The sequence below is a fragment of the Acanthochromis polyacanthus genome, chromosome 10 (genome assembly GCF_021347895.1).
Source record: "Acanthochromis polyacanthus isolate Apoly-LR-REF ecotype Palm Island chromosome 10, KAUST_Apoly_ChrSc, whole genome shotgun sequence".
In the NCBI taxonomy this organism is placed as follows: Eukaryota; Metazoa; Chordata; class Actinopteri; family Pomacentridae; genus Acanthochromis; species Acanthochromis polyacanthus.
In genome coordinates this window covers 8,923,840-8,949,482 of record NC_067122.1, presented here as the reverse complement: position 1 = coordinate 8,949,482, position 25,643 = coordinate 8,923,840, and the positions used below count along the sequence as shown (strand labels likewise).

General features: G+C 40.3%; 1 protein-coding gene across 8 annotated transcripts in view; it reads left to right on the top strand.

Moving 5' to 3' along the window:
* The first annotated feature begins 1,097 nt into the window (after window positions 1–1,097).
* Window positions 1,098–25,643, top strand: part of rapgef2b (Rap guanine nucleotide exchange factor 2b) — a 117,087-nt gene continuing 92,541 nt past the window's right edge. For all 8 annotated transcript variants that reach the window (XM_051954365.1, XM_051954363.1, XM_051954362.1 and 5 more), the window contains exon 1: window positions 1,098–1,790. In XM_051954365.1, coding sequence (XP_051810325.1) covers window positions 1,722–1,790 — 69 coding nt within the window. In that variant the 5' untranslated portion in view covers window positions 1,098–1,721. The remainder of the gene's footprint in view (window positions 1,791–25,643) is intronic.

Here is a 25,643-nt window from a genome sequence, read left to right as displayed (position 1 = left end):
AATAACAACGGCTAGAAGGGAAATGCAATGATTATGCCTTCAATATAGAGTACAAGCCTAATGAATATAAAAACACCTTTACTGAATGGAAAATCCACACTGAGTTAAATACAAGAAGAAACAAATGTATTTAACTAATAAATGCTGTGTTGTAGTGCAGGGTAGATTGCAGTCATTTATTTCAAAGCAAAAGGCAGCTACATAAATTTTGCATATGCTGTGGAATTTTTGTATTTATTTATTTTTGCATAAGTATTTGCAGAGAAATAAAATTTGAGGGAAAACAGTACAGAAGTTTATCTCTTTATTACAGACTCCTTCACTTTTAACATACAGGAGTCGTGCTAAAAAGTGATCATCTGCTCAGAAATTATTTATTTTCCAGTTTATATGCATTGAAAAATAATTATTACGCATATTGATGTCTGTTATGACAGCAAAGGTTAGTCTTTGTGATACTTCAGCATTTTTGTAGGGAAGTTATTTTAATAACCAATTAATGCTATGAATAATTTAATAAAAAATAAAAAAGTTCCTCTTTGATAGGAATTTGAAAATATTATTTTGGGCTTTGAGACACGCTGATCAGTATTTCCCCTCATTTTGTGACATTTAATAGACCAAACAATCGATTAATTGAGATTCATTTAATTGCTGCCCTAAATTAGACTATATTATATTATAACACTGCTTGTGATGTTTAGGCTGTACATATTCTTGTTTCGAATGCTTTTAATGTGATTTACAGATGGATTTTATACATGAAATTCTATGCGCTGTAATGTAATTTTGTCAAATTTAACCTGGAAACATTTCAGTCGTAATGTTGGGGCTGCTATCAGTTTTTGAAAAGTGAAAAATTGCATTATGTGCGATCTTTTAAAGCTATTTCAACCAGTTAAAAGACCTGGATTGGTTGTGATAACAGGTTAAAAATAAATGCAGAGACATATTTAATAACTGGTTAATTTTTAGCAGATGATCACTTTTTTGGCACCGCACCTGTTCAATCACCGCCTCTTTGTGTCAAGCTTTGGAGGTTTGTTTTGAAGGGCTGGCGGGGAGCTGCTGCGGCTAATGCTAGCTAGCTTGACGCTGGTGTTTCAGTCACCATGGTGGCACACAACAGAGCACAGCAGCGGCTGACCTATCCTCACTTTTAGCTCTATTAAAATGTCAATATGATGAATTTTCGCGGTGAGCGTACCGGGGTCTGCCTCTCACTATGGACGCCGGGTTGCCGTTGACGGGTTAGCTGCTAGCCGTTAGCTCACTTTTGTTGCTCGCTCGGGTCCTACATGGAATTTGTGTCGGTCGCTAGCAGAATGCCGAAGAGACAAGGCACGGCTTTGATGAATGCTGGCTCCAGTAAAGGAACAACGCGTTAAGAAGACGACTGCGAGAGAAAATTTGAGTTTTTTTAAGGGAAGTTTTTTTCCTTCCCAGCAAGGGGACTGGTGTTGGCGGCCGGTTTCGGACTCGGCCAGTGGAGAGGTAGAGGCAGCCACCCCCGAGGAGACCGCTCGGCTGTCTGGCTCCAGTCGTGGCCTGGCTTCGGGCACTCCCAGCTTATCCGCTAGCATCGGAGCACAGGCGACAAGAATAAAGCAAGACAGCGGGGACACTTTGTCTGTATATTTCCGAACCCCTGGATATTTTTAAACAGTTTTTTTTGTAAGGATAGGGAACTCCTTTTCCTCCAGACGGCGTCTTCCAAAACAATGGCGTCTTATGTGGATAACAGCTTTCGGCAGGCTGTGATGATGAATCCGGCTGAAAGGACGCAACAGGTCAGAGGATTATTGCATTTTACTACTCGTGGAATCTGTATTGAAAAGTGCTTGTTTCTTTTGTGTTTTGACACTGCCGCTCCGTTGAGACGTTGCAGCCTTCCTGGCAACACAACGTCCCGAAGTGCAACAGTTTAGCGGTGTTTCTGTGGGCAACTGTTGCCATTCAAGCTCGTTCCAGCCGCTACATCCCGCTAAGCCCTCTATCAGCGCAGATAATCAGGGCTACTTAACATAACAGGAGCTGCAGCCACGGTGGGACTCTAACCTGCCCCTCAGCTCCAGCTTGTGCCTCTTTTGCATTTGTGCACTTTGCAAAGGTTTGTCTTTGCAAACTGACTTCTTTTGCATTTTTTTCCGGGGGGGGGGCAAAAACATTAAAAGGTCAAGATGAGTAGCCTACATGAGATGAGAGCCACCGACTGTGTGGCTAATCCTAAGCTAGCCAGTAGCCTGCTGTTGGTGTTCCTTCATATTAGTCCTTTGTGTGTTAAAAGTGGCCTCACAGTGTTTCAGTTTGATTTCTATTGTTCTAGTATTCTGACTGCACTGTACCACCGCAGTATCCTCCTCTGAGAACTTTACAGAGCCAGTCAGATGGCTTCTGAACATGCAAATCTGTGGGCTGTGGTTATTAACCCATCAGCCACACATGCACATCCCCGCTTGCATGACTTCAGATATTTGCAGTTATGCTTTGCATTATTTCTAGACCAAACAGAAATCCAGTTTGGCATGTAAAGAGGATATCATTTCATTTGAGCTGTGTCTCCGCTGCAGACAGATGCTGCCTTAGCAAAGGCTTTGCACACAAAGGACAATCAATAAGCCACCATTTAAACCAGTGGGCTTCATTTAGTGGCACAGCCTCTGCCCGGCTATCTGACATTGAGGAAACAATTATTGTGTCATTGGTGGCTTGTTAAGTGCCCTAGGCCCGTGGTCTTTACAGCTTTATGGGAGCCATAATTTGTACAGATGACAGATGCCATCATGGAGATGGAAACAAACACGAGGATAAAGAATTTGGCTTGTGTCAGTAGCATGTCTTTATCAGTGATGGGTGTAAGCATTAGTATGCAAAGATATTCAAGTTAATGCAACTAAAAAGTTAATAAAAAAAATTATAGTTAGGTCTTTTTTGTGTCCTGTCTAGAAATTAAAAAAAAGTTCAAGCAACACTTTATATATGAGCATATAGGGAATTAATTGTCTAAAACTGTAAAACCTCACTTTTAAGAAGCTTTAGTTGAAAATGTTGGATTGACTTTCCATTGTCCGTCATTAGGTCATATTGTTTGCTTTGTACTTGACTGCTATGGGGATCTATTTTTTGTTTCCCACAGATGTGTTTTGATGGAAAACATTCTGTTTTGGCAGTCTGTTAGATGTGTGAGAGCCACCTGTCAGAATTGGCTTTCAGTGGTAAATCAAATCCTAACCTGTCAAGAATATGCAAAATGAAATTAAGAGCTTGGAGTTTCTGAGCTTGAATGTGATCAGTTTAAAATACTTAAATATAACAAGCCCTTTTGGAAGATACAGCTATAAATCACAGGTACATCTGTAGTCCTGTGATAAACTTTAGCCATGCTATCACCCCATGCTGTGTCAGTATGCAAACATTTAATTCCAGAGGTCTTTGAAATGGAGAAAAATGAGCAGAGGGGGCAAGTTTGAACAGTGACCAAATGACTGTGGGAAAAGCGGAAAGTCCTGACAGGATTTGATTGTTTAGAAATACTGCATCCATGTTGTTTTGCAGTTAAGAGAAGTCCACACAGGAATAAAAGCCACTCGGAAGCCTGGGGTTATTCAGTTTGATCTTCATGGTCTTGAGAATCATGTGACCGTGTGCCTGTGTTGCTCTTCACGTCTGTGTTTTTCAGTAGCAACACCTTTCTCAGTGCTCTTTTCAAATGTCTAGTGACTGCGGTGGCTCACACAGTTTATCCTAATGGTGTTGGCAGGGCCTCTCTGTCAGGATTAGCGAACGGTTAGAGGGATCCGTCTTTATCTCTCAAGACTCACTACTGTGGGGTTTGACCCTCTGACTCACTCTATTGTCACATGGCAGGTTAAATAACCCGACTGCTTGACAGGTAGTGCTCTCGCTGGTTTTGTCACTTCGCTTGCCATGATTTTGGAGTGTAACATGACTGAATTTTTGACAGCGTACAGAGGAGGCAGGCTGATAGTCCAGAAAGCAGATAGAGAAGGCGACGTCATTTTCAGTAGAGCACTGCTGCACTTTTTTTTCTTTTGGCAGTTGTGATATGAATTACGATAACACGACAGGGCTATTTGATCCTTAATATCTTTTTCACACCCAAATTAAATTATGTATCACAGAGAGAATTACATTACTTCAAATAACATGGTGTTCTTCAATGTGCAGTGTGGTTCTCAGTAGTACAGTATTGTGCTGTTTGTCACATTTCACCATATTTTCTCCCAAGCCAGTATTTTTTCTTTTCTCCTTTTATATCATTATAAATTAAACCCCTTGAGTTTTGAATCGATAAAATAAGTGGCCGTTCCTTGCTTTTTGTGTGTTTTATTTAAAATAGTAACTTCTTGGGAAGGATTATCAAACTCTGAGGACAGCCTTTGGTGTGAAGACGGCTTTAATAAGATGCATCTTTGTCAGTGTCACTTTTATTTGAACCATGCAATTCTGTATTTCATGATTCAACTCTTGTCATGCAGGATTAAGAAATAATCAAGACTGCACCAGCTAACCTAAAATAATGAGTAAAATCAGTTTCTTTAATTCTACAGAGACAAAGACCTGCACCCAGTTGGCTCTTAAGGGTTTACAGTTGATTTATTTTCAGCAAGTAGCGGGACCCAAGACAGACATCTCGCCTGTCGTTTAGCCAGGTGGCAAAGCTAAAGGCCAAAAAGAGCAGCCCTCCGCTGTGCTGACCCTGCTTCACAGCCTCATAGCTGGAAGGACAAGCTGCCTACTTTACATTGTTTCCACATATTCAGGACCAGCGGAGGAGATCAGTGCAGGCTTATAGTGACCTTACTCAGAAACAATAGGGGAAAAGCAAATGCATTTAATGGTCCTTCAGGTCAAGAATTGTGGCTTGCACAGAGTAAAATAAATCTTATTTTTTAGTCTGTGAGCCAGATATTACATTTTCATAATAATGATTTATGTTTCTCTGATAACTTGCAGTATGATGTACAGAAAGAAAGGGTCAGGAAAGTCGCTGGCAGTCAGACTGTGCCCTGTTATTGTGTTTTCCAAACTATTTAAATTAAAACGGCATTTATGTTCAGATTAAACTGAAACTGGACTTATTTTTTAGTATAGATCTGCCTTTGTTGTAGATTCTTTCACATCATAGGAGCAAAATTTACTTAAACAGTTTGCAACGGTTAGATTCTTATTACCCACCCAGTATACTATTTAAGTATACTATAGTTTAAAAAAATTGTCCTGATATACTGACAGTACTGAACCATTCCATTAGTTTCAGCTAATCTTGTGTGTAGAGGGGGTTTACATGTCATTTCTATAAATTAACATTTATAACCGTGATGACAGCGCCAATAAAACTGATAAGGATTGCTATTATTGCCAATTATTTATTTAGCAACACTTTTATTGCCCTGCTAAATTATAGTGAAGCTGATATTTAACCTGTACGGGAAGCATTTGCCATAAGTTGTAAAGTGACTGATGTGCACGGAGCTACTCAGTTGCTCAGCATCCTGCTCAACAATCAGGAAGAGGAAGAACGTCAGGATGCTTCTTGAGCGTAAGCAGGAAGAATGTCTTAGAACCTCTGTCGCCCCAGCGCCAGATTTGGTTGTTGTTTTTGTGACTCCTATTTCTGTAAGGGAAGAATCTTGTGAACATCTATTTAGGAACCCTCACTGTCACTGGCTCAAAAAAGTAGGATGGACTTATGTGGTAGCTTCTTGTTTTTCTACAGGAGTCAGAATAACGTAGTTTTCCCAGGAAACACAAGGTTTCCCAATTCTCTAAAACGTCCTTCTGTGTTGTGTATTTAGCCGTTTGTATGCGCTCTGCAGCACTAACTAACTAAAGTGATGTCACATGTTATTCTTGTGTTGAAAGTGGAGACAGAGGCTGCGGGCTGAGGTGGTTATACTCACCGCGGTCTCAGTGACGTAGTCCTCCCAGTTTAAATACAGGGGATGATTTCAGGAAGGGAAAAAAGAAACAAATGCACCAACGTATGATGCCCACACAGAAGACCGGTGCAGCTTCTGACTAGCTCATTTGAATCACGCTTTTAATCGCTCATGAGCTCTTTTTCATTACGCTGTGATATCAGTAAAGCATAGCATTGTCTACTGATCAGTGGACTATAAAAAGTATTGATTGTTTTATTAAAAAAGGATGTATTCGTCAGTGTTATGACTGTACAGGGAGCAGCTTATGAAAAGGTCGATCTTAAATCAAACCTGTAATCTCTTTTATTGCAAGGAGATGACATTTATGGATGGTTTACGGTTTATGGTTCAGGTAAATGTCTGATATCATGATGGACTACATGCCAGAAAACATTTGCATTCCAGAAGCAGTTTTCCTTATTGCAATACCCAAGGATGTTTTTGTAGCCTTGTGCACCAGTTACTCCCTATAATCTAATAATGAAAAGACCAATCCAGTGTAGTTTGTATTTGAATGCACCACTGAGATTGAAGTAATTCAAACACACACCCCATGAAGCATCGTTTAACTCTAGTGAAGCACAAAACCAAGCTGCAGCTCTTTAGTGTTGAGTAATGGTGCCGTTTTTCTTCTTTTTTGTTGCGCTCATATGTTTTTTTTATTTAATTGCGACTAAGGTAGGTGGAGAAGTATAGGTGTAGTTTAAAACCTTAAGTAATACTGTGACTCTCCTTATGAATGTTTGATATTGATGAAGGATGATAAGTGAGTAAATGACTTTTCTCTGGGCATGTGTGGATACTTTATCTGGTTGAGAAGAGTTTGAGGAGGTGATATACTCTGGTTGTTGTCTTGAAACTGATTTGCAAAGCTGTGATCATTGCATTCAGATGCACCGAGGCTACTGAGACAGATAACTTTGTAGAGATGCAAAAGAGGACTAACACAAAAACCTAATTTACCATTTAATTTCATAACTTGAATGCAGCAAAAAGAAGGCATTTACCAATTCGATTTTTTGTCCCCGAATCTGGTCCATTACAGTACATATGTGGCATCAGTGCTTTGTTTTACACGTTTAAGATCTCTATGCCTCCCTCTGTAAAGCTCCTTCAGGTTTTATATGAAGTAACAGGAAGTTTCTGGACTGTCATAATAAAAACTGAGTCAGCAGCTCAACCTAGTTTTAGGAAAGATTTAAGGTAAATACTTCCTCAGGAAGTGCATGAAAAAGAATATTTCATCTGCAGAACTTGCAAAAGAATTCTTGATTTCCTGCAGCTAAATCATGTTCGTTTTGCAACAATAGAGGCAGAGAGAAAGTTGATATAACACAATTTCTGATATGTCTTTTGAGAGACCCCATGGTGGCCTCTGGTTTCTGCACCCTGTTGTTGCTGCTTTCATTTTCTGTCTTGAATTCTGGTATATGGAAGGCTCACCCTGGGTTATGTCACTCATCTGCTGGTTGCTTTGATCACTTAGGTTGCACCTTTCTGTTTCTACTACTTTGCAGAACTTGGCATGAAGAAACGCCATCCCTTCTACATTCACAGTTTGCATGCAGTACCCTAAAGCCCTGCTCTCTGACTTAGTGCTGTGCTTAATTGGAAACTTGAATGTTCGTGTGCAGTCCTGAGGTTGCGTTGCCGCCGCACTTTTATCTTGTCAGATAAGCGAGGATGTTGCCTGCAGGGGTAGCTCCTTGCATTTGAACCAGCTGAATCACACACATTATAAAAAAGGCATGTTTCAGCACCTTGTGTTCGCATTCCTTGAGATATTTTTAAAGCAAAGCAAAACAGCTCTGGTGTCAAGGCTCCAGAAATTCCATTGGCCTTCACAGCAGAAGGCAATAGACCTCATGCCACTGAGCGACCACAATCTTTACATAACATAGCCCAAGACCCGCTTGGCTGCTTGGAGAGCTTAGAGAATAAACCATTCCTGACGTGCAATATTTGCATGACAACCATTGAGAAGCTCTTGGTGACTGTTACTCATTGTAGCAGTCATCAAAAGCTTAATTCCAAATTGAGATTTTGGAAATTCAAACATCTGGAGAAAGTGACGCCTACACTACAGAATAGACTATTAGTGAAACGAATTTAGGTAAATAAGGCCGTTCCTTAGTACTTCACTGACACAAATTATCGCTTTAACAATCAAGATCTTTGTATTATTGTAGTACTAAATGCCACTGAATTGAAGGCAAAGTTACTTTGTACATTCTGATGCTATTTAATCTATAATGACTGTAATATTCTTGTTGTAAACAACAGCCAAACTACTTTGAGTGAATTTGCTATCTAGCTTCAGTCCCACGCAGTACAGGCTCACTCTGGTGTATAAGCTACTGTATAATCCTTCCTCGTGGTGAACTGCTCAGACATGCTCTGGATCAGATGGAGAGCTGATTAATTTGTGTGATTAGAGATCTCTAATTCCCAGTATACGGGTTCACCATGAAGCTAATACTTGTTTACAGTATTTGTAACAATGGCACTTAAAGACAGTTGCTGCTACATGAATGGGTCAAAATCGGGGCAGTGTTCTTACTAGAGCTGCCTTTAAACAAAATTATAATACTTTTGTTTTTGCCGGTTTTAGTTTGGAAATCTGTGAATGAGTTGGGCAACACGCGCGTAGAGCTCCAATCCATTTGTTTTTCTGTCCCTAATATTTGGTAGGAATAAGGTTAAAGTAAATTCTCTAATGTTTACGTTTTGCGCAGGTTGAATTTAAAGTGTTCTCAGACATAGTTTTTATTTAATTAAGTATTTCTTTGTTAATTAAATGTATTGTTCACATGTATTCATTATCACAAGTATTATTTTCATTCATCCCACTACTCTGCAGTGGAACCACAGCCAAGTTCATTAGCATTATGCCTCAATGTGTCTGTCTACTTGTATACACTAGCCAGTTTCATTAACACTATACCTCTAGTGGATTGCTCACCTGCTTAAGCTAAAGCTTTCAAATATTTATCGGTGAGGCACTGCCAGCCTTCTTCACTGCACCGAGAGTTCTGTCTCTGTCATACCGATCAGTGTAACTGAGATGGTGCTCTTGATTTTCAGCTCCTCTTTGTTTTTGTGATATAGATATTTTATTCCAGAGAGTTGACATGACTTGCTCATGATAACAGATTTTTAAGAGGAGCATGAGACTCTCTTTGAGAAGGTCCATTACACTGTATTACTTGAGTTGGATGGAAGGAGATCACAGGAATGAATGGTGTGCCACTAGTGGTGCGACTTTAGACAGTAAGGTTACACAAAAACATAAGGTTTGATTTTGAGTTTTTATTTTGAATTAGCCTCACATATGTTTTAGAGCTGTGCATGGATAGAGTGAGGACATATTAAATTTCCTAAGTAAATATCATGGGATGACTGCCCATATAATTGTTTTTTAATGCTGTACCACTGTTTCAGTGACACACAAAGGCCAATTCATGGTATTCGCATCCCCATGGACTGACTGACACAGTCTTTGAACACAGACAGAAGGCTAACATGTGGTGTCTTTCATAATACAGTATACTATAAGGCATGTGTTGTGACAGTTGCATTTCCCCTCACATTGAACACAAAAAACCCCACAGGGCTTTGTCTGCTTTTGAAACAAAGTGGATGTGACTTTTCACTTTTTATAGCACATAACAAATCGTTACAGATTGTCCTGTAGGATTGTACAAATAATCATTCCTCATGTGTGCCAAGTGCTGTGAAGTAACTTTCTTCCAGAAATTGCTCCAGTCCCAGACACAGTGGGTGGACATAGCACAGGATTTGTTCAGACTTTGGAACTTCACAGTGATGGCAAGCATGTACCAATGAAAACTCCTAAGTCGGACAGTGACTTCTTCAATCATATCTCTCTTAATAATGAAAAATAAAGGCGTTAAAGATGGTGAATCTCCTTACACGGCCTCTCCTTCCAATAAACTTTTGTGTTGAGCACCATTTGTTTTCGTAGCATATGCAGTGTGTATTGGTGTGGCGTGTGTGCGATCACAAATTTTGGACAGCACGTGGACATTTTCGGAGGGGTCAGCACACAGTCTTGCTGGTTTGGGCTGATAATGAAATCCACATTGCGCAGATGTTTGGGTCCATTGCAGACACAGAAAGCTTGAATTAGACCTAACCTGGTGTGTCTGTTTGCTGCTTAGGGAGCCGTTTCACAGTAGAGCTACAACAATTAAACAGTTGTCAGCAGGTATTACATAATAGTAGGGCTGGCCTGAATAGTGATTTCTGGCCTCCGAATATTCGGGCCCTATTAAAGACGAATATCCGAATGTTCGTTCCGCCCCGTAACGTCCGATGGGTTTTGAGCATTTTTTTAAAAAGAAAAATTCAGTCAGAATTCTTTGATTCCAGCTTTTTAAGTTTAAATATTTTTTGATTTCTTTACTCTTCTATGGCAGTAAACTGAAAATCTTTAGGTTGTGGACAAAACAAGACGTGAGGAGACCATTTTGGGTTTTTGGGCAGCACTGATCAACATTTTGAGCCATTTTGTGACATTTTATAGACCAAACAACTAATTGAAATTGACAGATCAATCACCAATGAAAATAATCATGAGTGACAGCACTTCTAGTGACGATAGTTACCCTGATTGCTTTTCATAGATGAGGTACAGTCAGCTCAGTATGTTTTTGAAAAGATACACAGCAGAGGTATGTTGCATTTTGTGATCATTGGGTAAGAGCCAATCAGTTTGAAGTCATAAAGTTAATCTCCCTCCACCAGACCATTGTTGTCAGAGTGCAAAGAAAGTCCACCCCCTTCTAGTATAGTCAAATACACTGCAGATTAAGGAAGATCAGGATCTTTGTGAAGTGAAAGTTTAGGATGTTGAAAGATTAGCAGCGTTAAGAGAAGTTTTTCTGATAACATTATCAGTCACATACCACATCACAGCTGATACCACATTGTTTTGTGAAGACTTTGTGAAGCTCTACGGTGTGCTGCTTGTGCGTTTGAGCTTAACATGGCCTGCCATGCCTCATGCAAACTGTGGTTTATTAACAGCTGTGCCGGTGGTAGGCAGGTGATTACTTGCCATGTGAGCTAAAAGAGGTGATTCATTACGACACTAGCATGAGCGAAAACAGCTGTCTGTGCTAATGGATGCTGTTGTCAAAAGTGAAAACTGCTGGTGCAGCAGCAGTCCTTGAGTTCTGCCAGCAGAAATATGAGGGGCAGTGGACGGCCTAAAAAGACTGCAAGCATTTTCCCTGTTTATAAATCTGTGATTAGGAATACTGTTGTTCCACATCCTGTGTGCAGTGAAGCAAACTGCAGTACGATATCTGTCTTGTTGAAACCTTATCTTTGTAATTGGTCCCTGAGGGTTTGTCTAACCTGTGGCTGGTCACGTTTCCAACTCTGCAGCCCTCTGTCCCTCCGTTGCCCATCAGGGAAAATGTCCGTTCGTTACTAAGACCTCAACGTAATCTGATTCTTGCTGGAATGTTTGACAGTTTCTCACTGCTTCCTGCTTCTGGGATGAAGGGCATAATTATCTTAGCTTGCTTGAACTGAACCTCCAATTACATTCTCTTTCTAACGGCTCTGAGTGCAGATTGCTTGGGTGCCAGTCTGAGATTATCAGGATGCTGTCTCCTAGTGTTAAACCAGAGAGCTTGTGTGTGCCCAGAATTTTTTCGGATCTTTCCTTGGGGAGAAATTTGTGGAAACACATTTACTGCCGTGATGCAACATTCCCCTTGCAGCCCAGTCAACATTTATTTCACTCTGGTGACACTGTGGTATGCTTTTCTCACACCGTTCCAGCTGTAATTTCTCTCTAAATGTTGTGATGTCAGTTACAGCTGAGTATTATTTATTAAATAGCATTAGCTCATTGGCGCCTCAGACTTTGACCAGGCTAATTGACATTTGCCTCGGCTGACCTCAAACAGCCATCCACTCCCTGAAAGACATTTTCCCATATGGCCCTGTATTTCCTTCACACTTAAACCATTCCTGCTGAGACCAACCGCTTTTCATTAATCATCCAAGCCACGATTAGTATGCAGATCTCCTTATGTGTTATGTAGCCTTGATGTAGCAAAGACCAAGCATCAAAAATAGGCTTACATAAGGCCACTTTAGCAGTTCTTTTGGGAGGCTAATGCTTGTACAATCTTCTTAAAGTGGTATTTGCTTATTTGTGATTGAGCAATTTGGTTGCCGTCAATGTAAGCAAACATGCACTGGAAAAGGCCACAGATTACACTCTAGGAGGAAAGTATTGTTGAGAAAAGGGGCGTTAGTCTGAAACGACAACACTACACAATGGGCGTGAATCAGTCACAGTAACAAAGCCGTTTTGCAACACTTGTGAAAATGTCAGAATCATGATGGTCCTGCAAGTTTGTCACCCGCAAAAATCTCAGCGCATTTTCACTGTTCATCATTCATACCGCGAATGTGATTTTGTGTCGAGACTGAATGCTCGTCATTGCAGATTAGTCAGATACTGCGGCAAGTGTGTGAAATGAAAACTAAAGATGATGAGAAATGATTCAGAACCAAGGGCAGCGAGTGATGGTTGATGCTGCAGACATATTTTCATCACTTGGGGAAAAAACTTCTAAACTCATTTATTCTGTTTTTTTATTATTTAGAATAAACTGAATTAACTGTTTCCTGATATTTACACAAAATTCATAACCCAATATTGTCTTGATTAGGCTATGGATAATGAAGAGTGTGGTAGCTGTGCTGGCTACTGCATGTTGTTACCAGCTTCTATGCTCTGCTGAAAATAATGAAGGTACCAGTAAGCAACAATCTGTGCACACTGGTAGAGTCAATGTCATACTGGAGAGGTGAAATGAGGTAAAGAAAGTGAAAGCACCTCTGAGAAGGTATCATTTACACAGGTGTCATTAAATATATATGTAAGTATTCATCAGATGGCAACTTTAATATAGTCCCCATGGTTGTACTAGCAAAAAATTCAGTTTTATTTAATCAATTTCTGCACGCTGGAGGAGCAGAAGGGAAAATACTGCTTGCATCACATACACAAGAGAAAAAAAACAACTTCAGTGTTGCAATGAAAAATTCAGCTGGTTTTCTTGTCGCTGGTTTTTATTTGTATTGTAAGCAAAGAGTTTTGTCACTCAGCAATTTGTGGAATATTACAAGTGAATTTGACAGGACTGACATTTACGATTGATAAGATTGCTTAAGCACATTCAGTTCTTAACCAGCGTGACTAATTGCTGCTACAAATGTCATATGAAAAGACAGCTTTGAGATTCCAGTGTGACCGTGTCCAGTGTGTCAAGTTCTGGTGTTTATTTATGGTGTTTTCTGGGTTTCATCATATATGTGACTCACATTGTGCCAGAGTTCTTATGTGATAGTGTTCTCGCACTCCCCACCTGTGTAAGTCTGACTAAATGAGGACTATATTTTGATCATAATAGGAGAGAAAGATGCAGGCCATTCATGTATGCTTCCCTATAGGCTCGGGCACTTTGAATCCACCAGTAAGTATGGTGCAGACCCAAAACAATGGCTCCCTGTTACTACCAGCTTGTGCTTGTCAAAAACAGTTAAAATCATGCCAATTAAATTGTCGCCACACTGGGAACAACTGTTTTTAGCTAAATTGTACCTACTGCATGTGTGCATATATCAGACAAAGGCTTGTATTGTAGACCGTGAGATGCAATCTAACCCTAGTCTCAATTTACACTGCAGTTTCTGAAAAAGGCTGATAATTGCAATAAAAGAATTATGATAGATTATCAAGGAAAAAAAAAAAGCTCAAATAATTTAGTTTGAGCTTTGTTGTTAACTTGTAAAGGTAGGCAGGTACATGAGCTTCAAATATTCATTTTGTACACCGTTGCCAGATTATAGAGCTTTTAAAGGCTTTTACAATTTTCACTGCTTGTTCTGAGATGTGATTTAATTTTAAAAACAAAACGTTTTATTGATGGGAAAAATCAGTGCATGCAGCAGTATTCTCCAACAGAAGATAAGTCACTGATGACAAAACAAATTGTGATTAAACCCACCATTAAACTGACCTGTATAACATGAAACACTTCAATATCCCAAGAGAATGCAATGAATTTACATTGTGAAATAGGAAAAGATTTACAGTTTTCTCTCTTGTAAATTTGATTTACTTATATTTTGGCTAAGGAAAGGGAAAACCTTAACTTGTGACTGAAGTCCTAAAATCTCACAATGGTCCACCATGTTCCTTTTGTAAAACATCCTCAGGATATAGCCTGAAATCCCCGTCTGTCTGGAGCTGAGGCCTATTTTAGTCTGAGTGAAGTGAAAGGCCTTGGGTGGGATCATAAGGCAACTCTGTAAACAGGAAACGTCCATTCAAGACTAAGTGAGCTTGGTGCACCAATGTGGTACTTATGCAAAGCACAAGACCGCCATAATCATTTGCTCAGCAGTGACACTCATGGATCCTAAGCAGGCTTTGAGAATGCTCAAGCTTGTACTTAGTTATTGAACATGATTTCCAAACAGGTGACATTGTTACCTTTGTCAACTTAAGTGCTATCGCTTAGCAGCTGCAGTGAACTTAACGGGCACCTCACCAGATACATCAGCTCACATTAACCTAAGTGTTGTTTTCTCCCCGTTGGCCTTTAGAAAACAACACTGTCATTGTCTCCCTTGAATTGAAGGTTTACAATGTGACAGTCACAGCCTTTGAGATGAAAAGGTGAGGAGTCGCACCTAGCACAGGCAGGCGCTAGACCCCTTTCTATTGTCATGGCAAACCATGAAAGAGCATAGATGACAATGTCATCTAGGCACTAACAAAGGTGCTGGCTGGCACCCAGCTCAGAGGGAACATGCTGTTCATGTGCTGATAATACTGCAGCCCAGAGACCCTCTGGAAATGCTCCAAACACGAGACCACTAACGCTGCCAAGATTGCATTTCAAATCTATTTAGGAATTTGCTGCACCGGATTGCAATATTTATGTAAGTAATATTTTGTGTTTGAGTTTCATATAATATCAAGCACGCACATATTTCATGTGGCAGATTTTTGACTTATATAGACTTTTGTGCACCAAGGAGTACATACTATTTGACAGCCTTCTTTAATGTGTAATGCACTACGACTGTATTTTCCAATGTTGGCTTTGCTTTTCATGTTTGAAAATGACACGTTTCAGGTGAACAAAATGGAGTCACTAAAGTCGAAGGCCATCTGATTAAAACATTCAGCCAAGACACTACCATCAGATGTGTTAACATGAGTGTTGGTTTACCCACTAAAATACATCATTCTTTAATGCCACGACACAATGCTCCTGAGAATAGTACATCTGATTCTACATAAAATTTCTCCTAAACAAACTCCATTGTCCCTGCTGTTGACCAGGGAGTGTTTCCTTGGGGGCTGAAAAAGAGAAATCTGGCTTGTGTAAAAGCTGTTCTCGATAGAAAGAGTTTCTCTGGTGGTTCCCTAGCAACCAGCAGTCGGAGTAGCATTATAATGCTTGAATTACTTTATGCAGAAGGCCATAGGAGAAAGACGCAGAGATGTAAAAGATTGATTATTGAATTTCATAAATATTTCAAATGCACCAGGGAGAGGTTTTGGATTAATGGCTCTACACTTTAGGAAACAAACCAAATGGATGCAGTCGCAGGAAAGTATTGAACCCGGGCAGTTGGGAAGCAGTGTTATTTTTCTCCCATTGTGGAACTCTGGGGGATTTCATTAGTAACTCTCCTCCAGCCTTTGGCTTCAATTTGTGTCAAGTTAATTGGACAGAAGGAAAAAAGAGGGGGGAAGGCTGGAACCAAGCGTTTTTGGATCATTTAGGCCACCAAGCAAGCCATTTGGCCCAGGAAGATTAAAGCACATCTCCAGCCTACTATATCCACCCTACCCTTTTCTTCTTGTTTTTGCTTTGAGCTCTCATGAATTGATCTTTATATTGTGTTGCGTAACTTTGTGATGATTGAGCTGCACCTCTTTGAGGCCTTTGTTTGAGCGAGATGGGGCGGGTTTCATTTGGCCGGACAGTTGGCTTTGTTCCCGGCTACGGACCTGCTACGATGAGGTTCAATGACAGAGCTGAGAGGTCCCTTTGTGTCCAGCTTGGTCAAAGTCCACCGCTGAATCCACATTGAGCCATTGTTGTGGTTGGAGCTGGTTAAAATAAGGGTGACGCTTTTACCAAAGACACCAAGATTATTAGTCCTCCATATAATTGTAATTACTTGGACTGTGGTTTTAATTGGTTAATGATCAATTTTTGAGTGGAGTGCTGTTGAAAGAGGTAAAATCAGTATTGTTCTTGTGGTAATTGAACAGTTTATAGAAGTGTAGATTTGAAATTTATGATATCTCAAATATTTGCTCAATCAATAATGAGAATAATTGTCTATCAAGGAAACTGATCACTTTGCACACTGTAAATAAAAGCACATATACTACTTTAATAGGTGAGTAAAAGTAGTAGGGCTGGCCGGAATAGTGGTTTCTGGCCTCCGAATATTCGGATACCAAATTATTATCCGGATAGTGCCGTAGCGAACGAATATTCGGGATATTCGGGATATTCGGGTCCAGCCCTAAAAAGTAGTATGTACTTTTAGAAAATCTGCTGTTTTCATTTCTACACTGACATTCTGACACGATTATTAATTGTTCAGAGCTACAGCATGTGTGCTGATGCTGTGTTTATGTTTGAGCACAGTGGTTGACTCTGAATGAGGCTGTGGTCAGAGTGTGTTTGTGGTTACAGTGGTGTCTGTGGTGTCAGGAGGCTGCTGACCTGAGACTGTTTGCTTACACTGAGTCTGCATCAGTGACAAAGACTGCTCTGATTTCTGGTTTGAAATCTGGACTTGTGGCCAATCCAGATGGGTATCAAGTATAAGTGTCATCTTATTAAGTGGCATAAAGCAGCTGAAGAAGCAGGTTCTAACGTGATGCCTTCCTGTTTGAAAACATGCAAGTGGATATGGTGAGAAGCGACACGCAATAGCTGAACTTTTCACCTCAGGATTTCCTTAAGGTGGACCCTACAATTCTGTTTGCACATTTTAATCACAGAATTGTTCTCAAGAAGTGGCACACAGCTGCACTCGTTTGCACAAATAGTAGGGACATTTGAAGGAATGCTTAACTCACTAATTTCTGAACAGCTGAAAGCACTTTAGTTCAAGACCAGTTATATCTGAGTATGCATTTCACTTTATTTTCTCATCAGACTCGTTGAGTGTGTAATATTTTAAGCAGAGATCTTTAATTTATTCTCTTGATGCCGTGGATAGCTCTGACTTCTGGCCCTGCGTGACAGTATTCTGGTATTACAGGGTGTGACTGAGTCAGCAAATAGCATTCAGCGCTAATTAGATAGCTGTGAGATCCTGTTTCGGTGTGGTTTGACTAACACTGTGTGGATAATATTAAAACCCCACCATACTGATGCAGGAAAGTTCCCTCTCACTTAAGGGCCAGTTATCTTGTTGTTATCCTCAAGGACAGCAGTGCGGTGTTTTTGTCCTCACTGCGGCGTTTGAATTAGTAAACAGTATGGGGGCTTAAAGCAAGAAACTGCCTTGTCTCACCTTGTGCAGTTTCCCGTTTGTAAGTTATGCTTGTATTTATTAGCTAATTAATAAAATGTTCTTCACTTGTGCTTGGGAACAATGCAGTTCTTTCCCAAATGCTGACTTTTAAGTTCTTGTTTTTTGGGTGCTTGGCAAATAAACAATGGTTTGTACTTGTTATAAAAACCAAAGCATTTATTCATCGGTGATATGTCTTTCTACTAGAGGTCATGCTGAATGTGTTCTGAGCAAAAAGACTATGAAACTTTCTTTACTTTTCCACCTGAAAGTTTTTTTTTTTTTTTTTTTTTTTTTGAGAGAGAGGGTGTATTCTTAACACTGTAAGATATATTTTGACATTCCACTACGATACTCAAGCTGACTCTCCATATAGCACGACCTTTATCTTTAGATGAGGTTGCTGGAGGTTTGGCTGCACAGTTCTATTTTTGGACATGCTGGGCTGAAGATGCACACACTCATTCACTTCCAAACCAACATCTGTGTCGACTGGCTGCTGCACTGATCAAAGCAGATGGATTGGAGAGGTCAGTTACCCCTCGGCCTTTGCGTTGACATGCTTGCCGCTAACCTAGTTTTGCTTGCTTTTAATGAAATGCACACACTTCTAATTCCTAATTCTTGCAACGAAACTCACTCGGTTACTGCTACTTCTTCATGCCGGCTTGCATCTGATTTGCATGCCTCGAGAGACTGAGTGCAGTTTAGTTCTTGAGGGTTTTGTACTGGCAGGCAGCTCAAGTAGGTGCTGTTAAGCTCATTCACATGCCTCCCTGATTCCCGTTCCAACCAGTCACCATGTCCACCAGCTGCCTGACCACGGTGGGAAATAAACAGCGGCTCCCAAGTGCTTTTAAATTTTGTCTGTGACTGTGGAGTTGTTCTGCTCCATTGGCCACTTCAGCCACCCACCATCATTCAGAGGTGTAATTCTTTTCAATAAATTGCATCCAGCTTGTGCAAAAAAGTGAAAAGGGAGGATGTCTGGATGTATGAGACGCCTTCGTGTACAAAGAAGAGTCTTGCCGCTTTCTTTAACACGTCTGAACAGGTGGCAGTGGAAGTGTAACTGTTTGTTCAGCGCTTAATTCAGCATCCAAGGCAGAGAGGGGAGAAGGTGAGGACCATGTGCTCTGCTGGCTTATCCTGTTGAGCTAACACCAAGTGCTTAATGTTAATAAGACTGCTAATTAGCTTTGTCTAGTATGTGCCAATTTCATTCAGGTGGCACGTGGTTTTAATGTCGTCTTTGCGGCAAAACATGAAGGACAATCCGAGAATTTTGATCAAAATTTTGTGGATTTTCTCCTTTTAATCAGTCCATATTATAAAGAGTTCCACGGAGCAGCATAATTTGTGGTTTGCCTCAATCTTTTGTATTTTGTGGGCTCTTTTGAAGGATTAATGCCAGCTTATGTTTTTTTTAAAGAAATTGATGTGTTTAAAAATGGAAGCCATTCCTTTCTGTCAGTGACGCCTTTTTGTAATCACCACATGCTGTGTCTTTGTAGAATGGCCACTCAGACCTCACCGTTGGCCAGAAAAGCCACAGATAGCGGCGTAACGTCGCTCGTCACTGTGTGACCTTGTTGTAGCCCACAAAGCCTCCACCTGCTCTCTCACACAGGCTAATGGATAAAAATACCCAGCAGATCCCACACTCTGTCAATAGAGATCCAAGGACAGCTTCTGACCACCCTGTTAACACAGGGAATGTACAAACAAAGGCAAGGGAATACTCACATGCCCTCATTCACATTAATGCAAACACAGACAGACATGCACACAGTGGCACCCACTGGAGCATCATACTGCAGCCCTGAGGTGTATGATGAATGTTGTGCACATTTTGGAATAAACTGCCTTCGCTGCTGTTTTGTCCGCTTCAGGGGGGCCGTCCTCCTCAGTCCCACTTGGCACACTGACACAGACATGCTGCAGCGTTTGTGCTGAGCTGACAATATAATGCAATATATTGCCATTAGCAGATACTGCACCGTAGGCAACATGACCTTCCAACCTTCAGCACTGGCTGTCTGACTCCCAGTAGTCTGTTTACCTTGTTACACTGACACAAGCTGTTTACCTCCTCATATAGCAGCTCTGTCCACCTCATTATTCTCCAACACACACTTCAAATTGTTATTCAGTCTGCAGCCCAGACATATGCTCTTTATCAGACAGCCAGACATTGATGAGACTGACATTTCATTTCATGCAAAGCCGCATTAAAGGCCAGCATGAAGAATTTGGAAAAGGCACTGAAGGATTTTGCAGCCTTTGTGCTTGTTTTTAAAGGAAATGACAATTGGACGTTTAACGAATGGGGCCATGTAAGACCTGAGAGACAGTGTGCTTGGATGTGCTGTCTTGAAAAATAGGGCTGCGAGTGAAATTATTTTTACTTTTGATTAAGCAACAGTTAATTACAGATTTATTCTGGTTTTGAAAATCTCAGAAAACAGTGAAATTTGCCTTCAAATAGCTGTAAAAGAGAGACTCTGATGTCACTTTTAGTTAAATCAACACTCTAAAAACTGAATTTTATGCAGAACAGAGAATGAACATCAAATCCTCTCAAGTGAGAAACTACAAAGAGAAAACGTTGGACATTTTTGCTAAAAAAAACTGCATTATAGTGTTTTTTGTCGATTAAAGCCAGCTACTTGTGTTAGCTGTAGTGTAAATGGAAACAGTAAATAGTACAAAATAACAGTAAACTGATTGTCTTTATCTTTTTCATTAAGCATAAGAGATCATTTTTATACAGTCTTCAAATACAATCTGCTATAGAGTACATGATAATGACAGTTAATTTGGTTTCCATCTCATTATCTTAAAGGTTGCGCATTATTATCGTTTATTTTTTCTTATTCTAATGACAACGCTAGTTAGTTGCAGGCCTAGTATTTCTTTAGGACTGATAGTGTTCCATTAAGGCCTAATAGATGACCCACATGTCTCTTCCACTTTGTATGCTATATAGTACTTTCCATAGGTTAGTGAGCTGTAGGGGTTGAGAGGCAAGACTGAGATGGCCTCTTTCAGCCCTCTGTGTGTCTGTGCTTGTGTGTCAGTTATTGGGTGGACACTGAGACATCTAGCCGGTGTCATCTGAGGAATTCAAGCCTCACCCTGGCTCGACACCCAAGATGGCTCCTGTGCTGTCACAGGAAACAGGATCCAGGAATACCGATGCTTCTTTAAGTGACGGGTCATTGGCATAGAAAGGTAAACGCAGAAGAGCTCAGAACTTCACAGGAATGCTGCGGATCTTGACATGGTTATTCAGCTGCAATAAAGTTTTGAATAAAAGACTGAATTAATGATTAACAAAGGTGTTTTTTTAAAATTAGAAGTATGTTTTAATTAGGTTTAAAATTAGAAATGCTCCTCATTTGTATCTCCTTTGCTGCCTGCTAGTGAAAAAGTCTTATAGAAAGTCTGATGTCCAATCATATCATAGTTCACATAACAGGAATTAGCATCAAATTTCCTTCATTCTAGTCTTTCTGTACATCCCTAATGAGCTGTTTTTGCATACTCCATCCTTGTTGTTTGATTCCAACCTTGAAGCGGCCGCAGTAAAGTTCAGGGGGTGAAGGTATGAAGTGAAAAGCTCCCCCCGCGGTGACAAATGAGCAATTGTTATGAAACTAGGTCGTTCTCGCTCCCAAGTCGTGGGGGATTAATTTGTGCTTTTCGCAGCTATTTTTGTGAAACAGAACGACAACAAATCCTCCCTGCACAAAGTGCCGTGATTAGAAAGGCCATTCCTTCTTTGACTGCCAGGGATCAAGGTTGTAAGCATCTTAGACAGGGAGGGTGTAATGAGGCGAGTGGTGGTAAAATGCAGCTTGCCTCTTGCTTGCAGTCTCTTGCAAATTAGAAAGTGTAGTACTACTGCACTTTCTAATTGGATTCCATTATTGACTACATTATTTTCAACCACAAGTCAAGGATTTTCAGAGGTTTTATCAGTACTTTGCTGTTCCATTATCATCTTCCTGTTTAGGTACACTTTTGTGAAACTCTTAAACTCAAAAGGATCCAAAATGTACGTGATGATGAAAAGGAGGTGTCATGCTCTTTCACTTTGCCACATTTGAACTATGAGCGCTGGCGGCTCCTCTGAGCACCACCCTGGACAGAAGGAATGATCACAATTTGCCAGATTTCACAGTTTGCCAGTGAGATGTTACTCGCTGTGAAAACTCTTTCGGACAAGTTCTTTGCGAGTTGCCTGCCAGTGCTGACAGAGGTACATATGCCTCACAGTCGGCAGCTGCACTGGTTTTTCTCTCTCACACTGCCTCTCTTTGTACTTCTCCACATTGGCTTGATAAGAAAAGCTGTACAACTAGCAAAAGAGCTGATTTTTTTTTTTTTTTTTTTTTACATGCATAGGAAAAATCATTCCTGATGGCCATTTTTGGCTGCTTTGATAGACTAGCAATCAGAAAAAGATTGACTGACAGTTATTTTTTCATTGTGGTACTTGATTATTGTGTACCAAGTGTGACATGAATTTACACCATGATGTAGTCTCACACTTACATGACCACAAATAAGTAATCACTTGTTAAAGGAATCCAAAATTAGAAATCTTTGCTTTTCCCGGTTTCTCAGATGTGAGTATTTTCTGCTTTTCTTCATTTTTTTAAAAAAATGTTTGACTTTGAGACAAATAAAACGATTAAATGCGTCCTCTTGGGGTTTCAGAAATTCTGGTCGGTCACTTGGCATTTGACCAACTAAATGAATTGCTGATTGACGAAGCATAGTAACTGACAGTTTACCATTTATGGAAAAAAATTTGTAGCTGCATCAGTTCCACCATGCTTCTATGAGAGAGGATGCTTCTTGCATCAAATGCTGTGTTTGAGTGAGAGAAGAAATGAAAGTGCTGCATAATGAAAGTCTTGGTGCTTAGAAATCATGCCATTGAAGGTGTGGAACAAATTATTTCTTCTGTCATCACTTCTGAGATTCAGATATAATGACAGCCAGAACCACATACATTTCATGTGCTTTATACTATTTCAAAGATATCCCCCAGCACCTGAAACATTACCACAGAATGCAATATGAGGCTAGCAAGAAGCTCTGAACATTCTGGTCCAGACATGATATGGTGGTCTTTCTACTGTTGACAACCTGAACTTAAATTCTCCCCATATTTCAGTTGAACTAATGTATCGAATGATTAGTTGTGCTTGTTACTGCCTGGATACAAAGGCTATCCCTTAAACTCTAGGCTAAAGGACCAATTTACAAATATCAGAATCATGTTTTTGCTGCGATTTTATGAGCAAAGTTCTCACTAGAAAACGTGATTACTCTGTCATTTGGACATTTTTGCAAAGGTTCAGTAAGTGCTACCCATGAAGCCCCGTCTTGTTCTGTCTTGTATTCTGTCTCTGATAATGCATTGATTTTTACCTGTCTCCTCTGGGTCTCTCATCCTACAATTGAACTCCAAATCCACCATCTTGGACCACAACTGATAATGACATTCAGCCAGCTCATCATGAGCGAACTTTAGAGAGAGTACAACAAGCAGTACCATCACCAGGTTCACGTCTAAGATGGGGGAGTTGAGGTCTGTCAGTGGGACGAGAAACTCACTAAATGACATTTGAAACGGCTCCAGCAGTGGTGAGCCTGCAGGTACAGAAACACCAGCAAATAAACTGTAAATAAAATACTTAATCATAGCTCACATTGTAGATGTGATCTGTGTGATTTCTATGAAAATTTCTAAGATCATCCATAATAAAGGCTTGTTAGATCAGCCACACCTACCAACAAAACCAGTAACTCACCATCCCCAGAAACCTTACACAGGGACAAGTACAAGAGGCAAATGTGATGTTGAAAAGTAGTTGTCTTAAAACTGTAATCTCACGTCTCTCTCTGGATTCAAGAAACTGCATACACAGCATCAATCCCTTTTATTGCTGACACATAAAAACATCATATGGTATTGGATTTTTTCAGGTTAAAGTAACATTTCGCAGCTCAAACATGTAACTGGGATCCCTCAACTGAAGGATTTCCTCGACAGTCGCTAGACAAGAGGCTGGCTTCTGGGCAGTCATGCAGACAGCTGGAGATGTTAATGTTAACAAAGGAGACACGATCATTGATTTACTCTGCTGGGTGACTCAGTGAGGCCAGCGCATCACCGAACCAGTCGTTGTGCGGGTTTTATGGCTGGGCAGCACTTAATTAGTCATTACTACACAATATAAAAACATTACATCAGTACCAGCAGTTTGCTGGCTCGGTCTCTTGATACTCATTAACAGATTTGGCTTTTTATTCATTCTGTTGCCTTTTTTTTGTAGCTGGTCTAAGAAGGCTTTCTATCCACATATTTTCTAGTTTTGAATCGTTTGCTTTTATGTTGGTTGTTAAACTGAATCACTGGCCATTTATTGGGTCAAATTAAACATGCACATGCTGTAAAACTGGTATCTGAGCGTTGATCAGATATTCAGGCCATCCAGAAATGCCCTTCACCACCTCCTCCCTACCTGAGACCCTTTTGTTTACCGCTACTGCAGTGTCCCATTGTTTTTGAAATGTTTCAGCCCTTTCCTTTGATGTTTGTCTGCAGTGGGTGATAGATGAATGCAGAGGTCTGCTATCTGCACTCAGCCAGAGCCAAATGAATAAATGGATTGACCATTTGTGGCACAGTGAAAGGGCCTGACCAGAGGAAAGCTATCCTATCTGGCAAACAGACACTGTGGTGTTGGGAGATAAGAAAAGCAGAGCTGTTCTCAAACCATAGTTTAGGGTGACCCAGAGCTGTTGAATTTCTCCGAACAAATACTGAATTTACATTACTGACTGCTGCAGTGTTGAATTCTAAGATGTGCATGTTTTTCCTTTTTTTGGGTCTGGGATTATTGCTGAGAAGATTAATTGAATAATCCATTAGTTAGGCAGCAAACAACACGTCCTTGTCCTTGTCACTTTATTTATTTCCTTATTTAGATCATTGCCACCGTATAGATCAGTTCATCAATTGATTAGGCAATCAACAGAAGATTAAAGAACTGTTTGAAATATTGATGAGTCATTCAGTCAAGCAAAATGCCAAATGTTGTCTGGGTCCAGCTTCCTCAGATGCCACTATTTGCTGTTTTTCTTTGTCGTACACGGCAGTAATTGGATATCTGAAGGTGAAAGTGTTAGAATATGCAAATTGAAGACATTGCTGTGACATCTGAGAAATTGATCGCAATTTTTTTCAATATTTAATGCACCAAATAATTAATATAGAGAATATTCTGTGTATCAGTTTATAATCAGTGACTGTAGCAGTAATGTTTAGATTCATGTCAGTCAGATCCCACAGATTCATGTCACAGGAGCCAGGCGTCAATATCAATATTTTGAAGTGTGCGGAAAAAAAATCTGCTTTCTTTTGCCACTGTTAATGTCAAAATCAGATATGTAGCAAAACAAACAGTCCTATTATCCTTTTAAGTCACTGATATGATTTTTTTTTTTAGAGTGGTATCTTTCCATGCGACATATTTGTGTTCACTGCACCCTTAGGTTTTTTTTGTTTTCTGTGAAGTTGTAATGAACACAATGCGGGGAAAACAGCACAACTTCCTTGACCTCTCTTTGCACACTGAATGGCTTGCCACTCAACAGGCTGGCAACAGGCCCGACACTGCACCCTCTCCCTCTGGGGCCTAACACAAGGGGTAGAAAATGGAGGACGCCTTGGTCAGTGTGTGTGTGTGTGTGTACATGCGTGTGTGTGTGTTTTCAGGCCTCAAACAGGGAAGACAAGGCCTGCTATTGTTTAATTTGTATCCTGGAGAGGAAATGCCTCCACTCGTTTGGCTGCATTGCGCTGCTACCATCTGTCTCACAAACGAAGGTGTAAAGTAGTGACATGTTTCGTTGCATCCAGGAAATAACTGGGGAAGTTTACAGAGAGATTGGCAGTATGTGACTGGTATGTGAGGAACGCCATGGATATTTTTGCGCAAACAGCTTTTTGAAGTATCCCCACGGTTTTATTAAGAACAGCATCTTGGTATGTTTTTCCTCCTGTGGGGG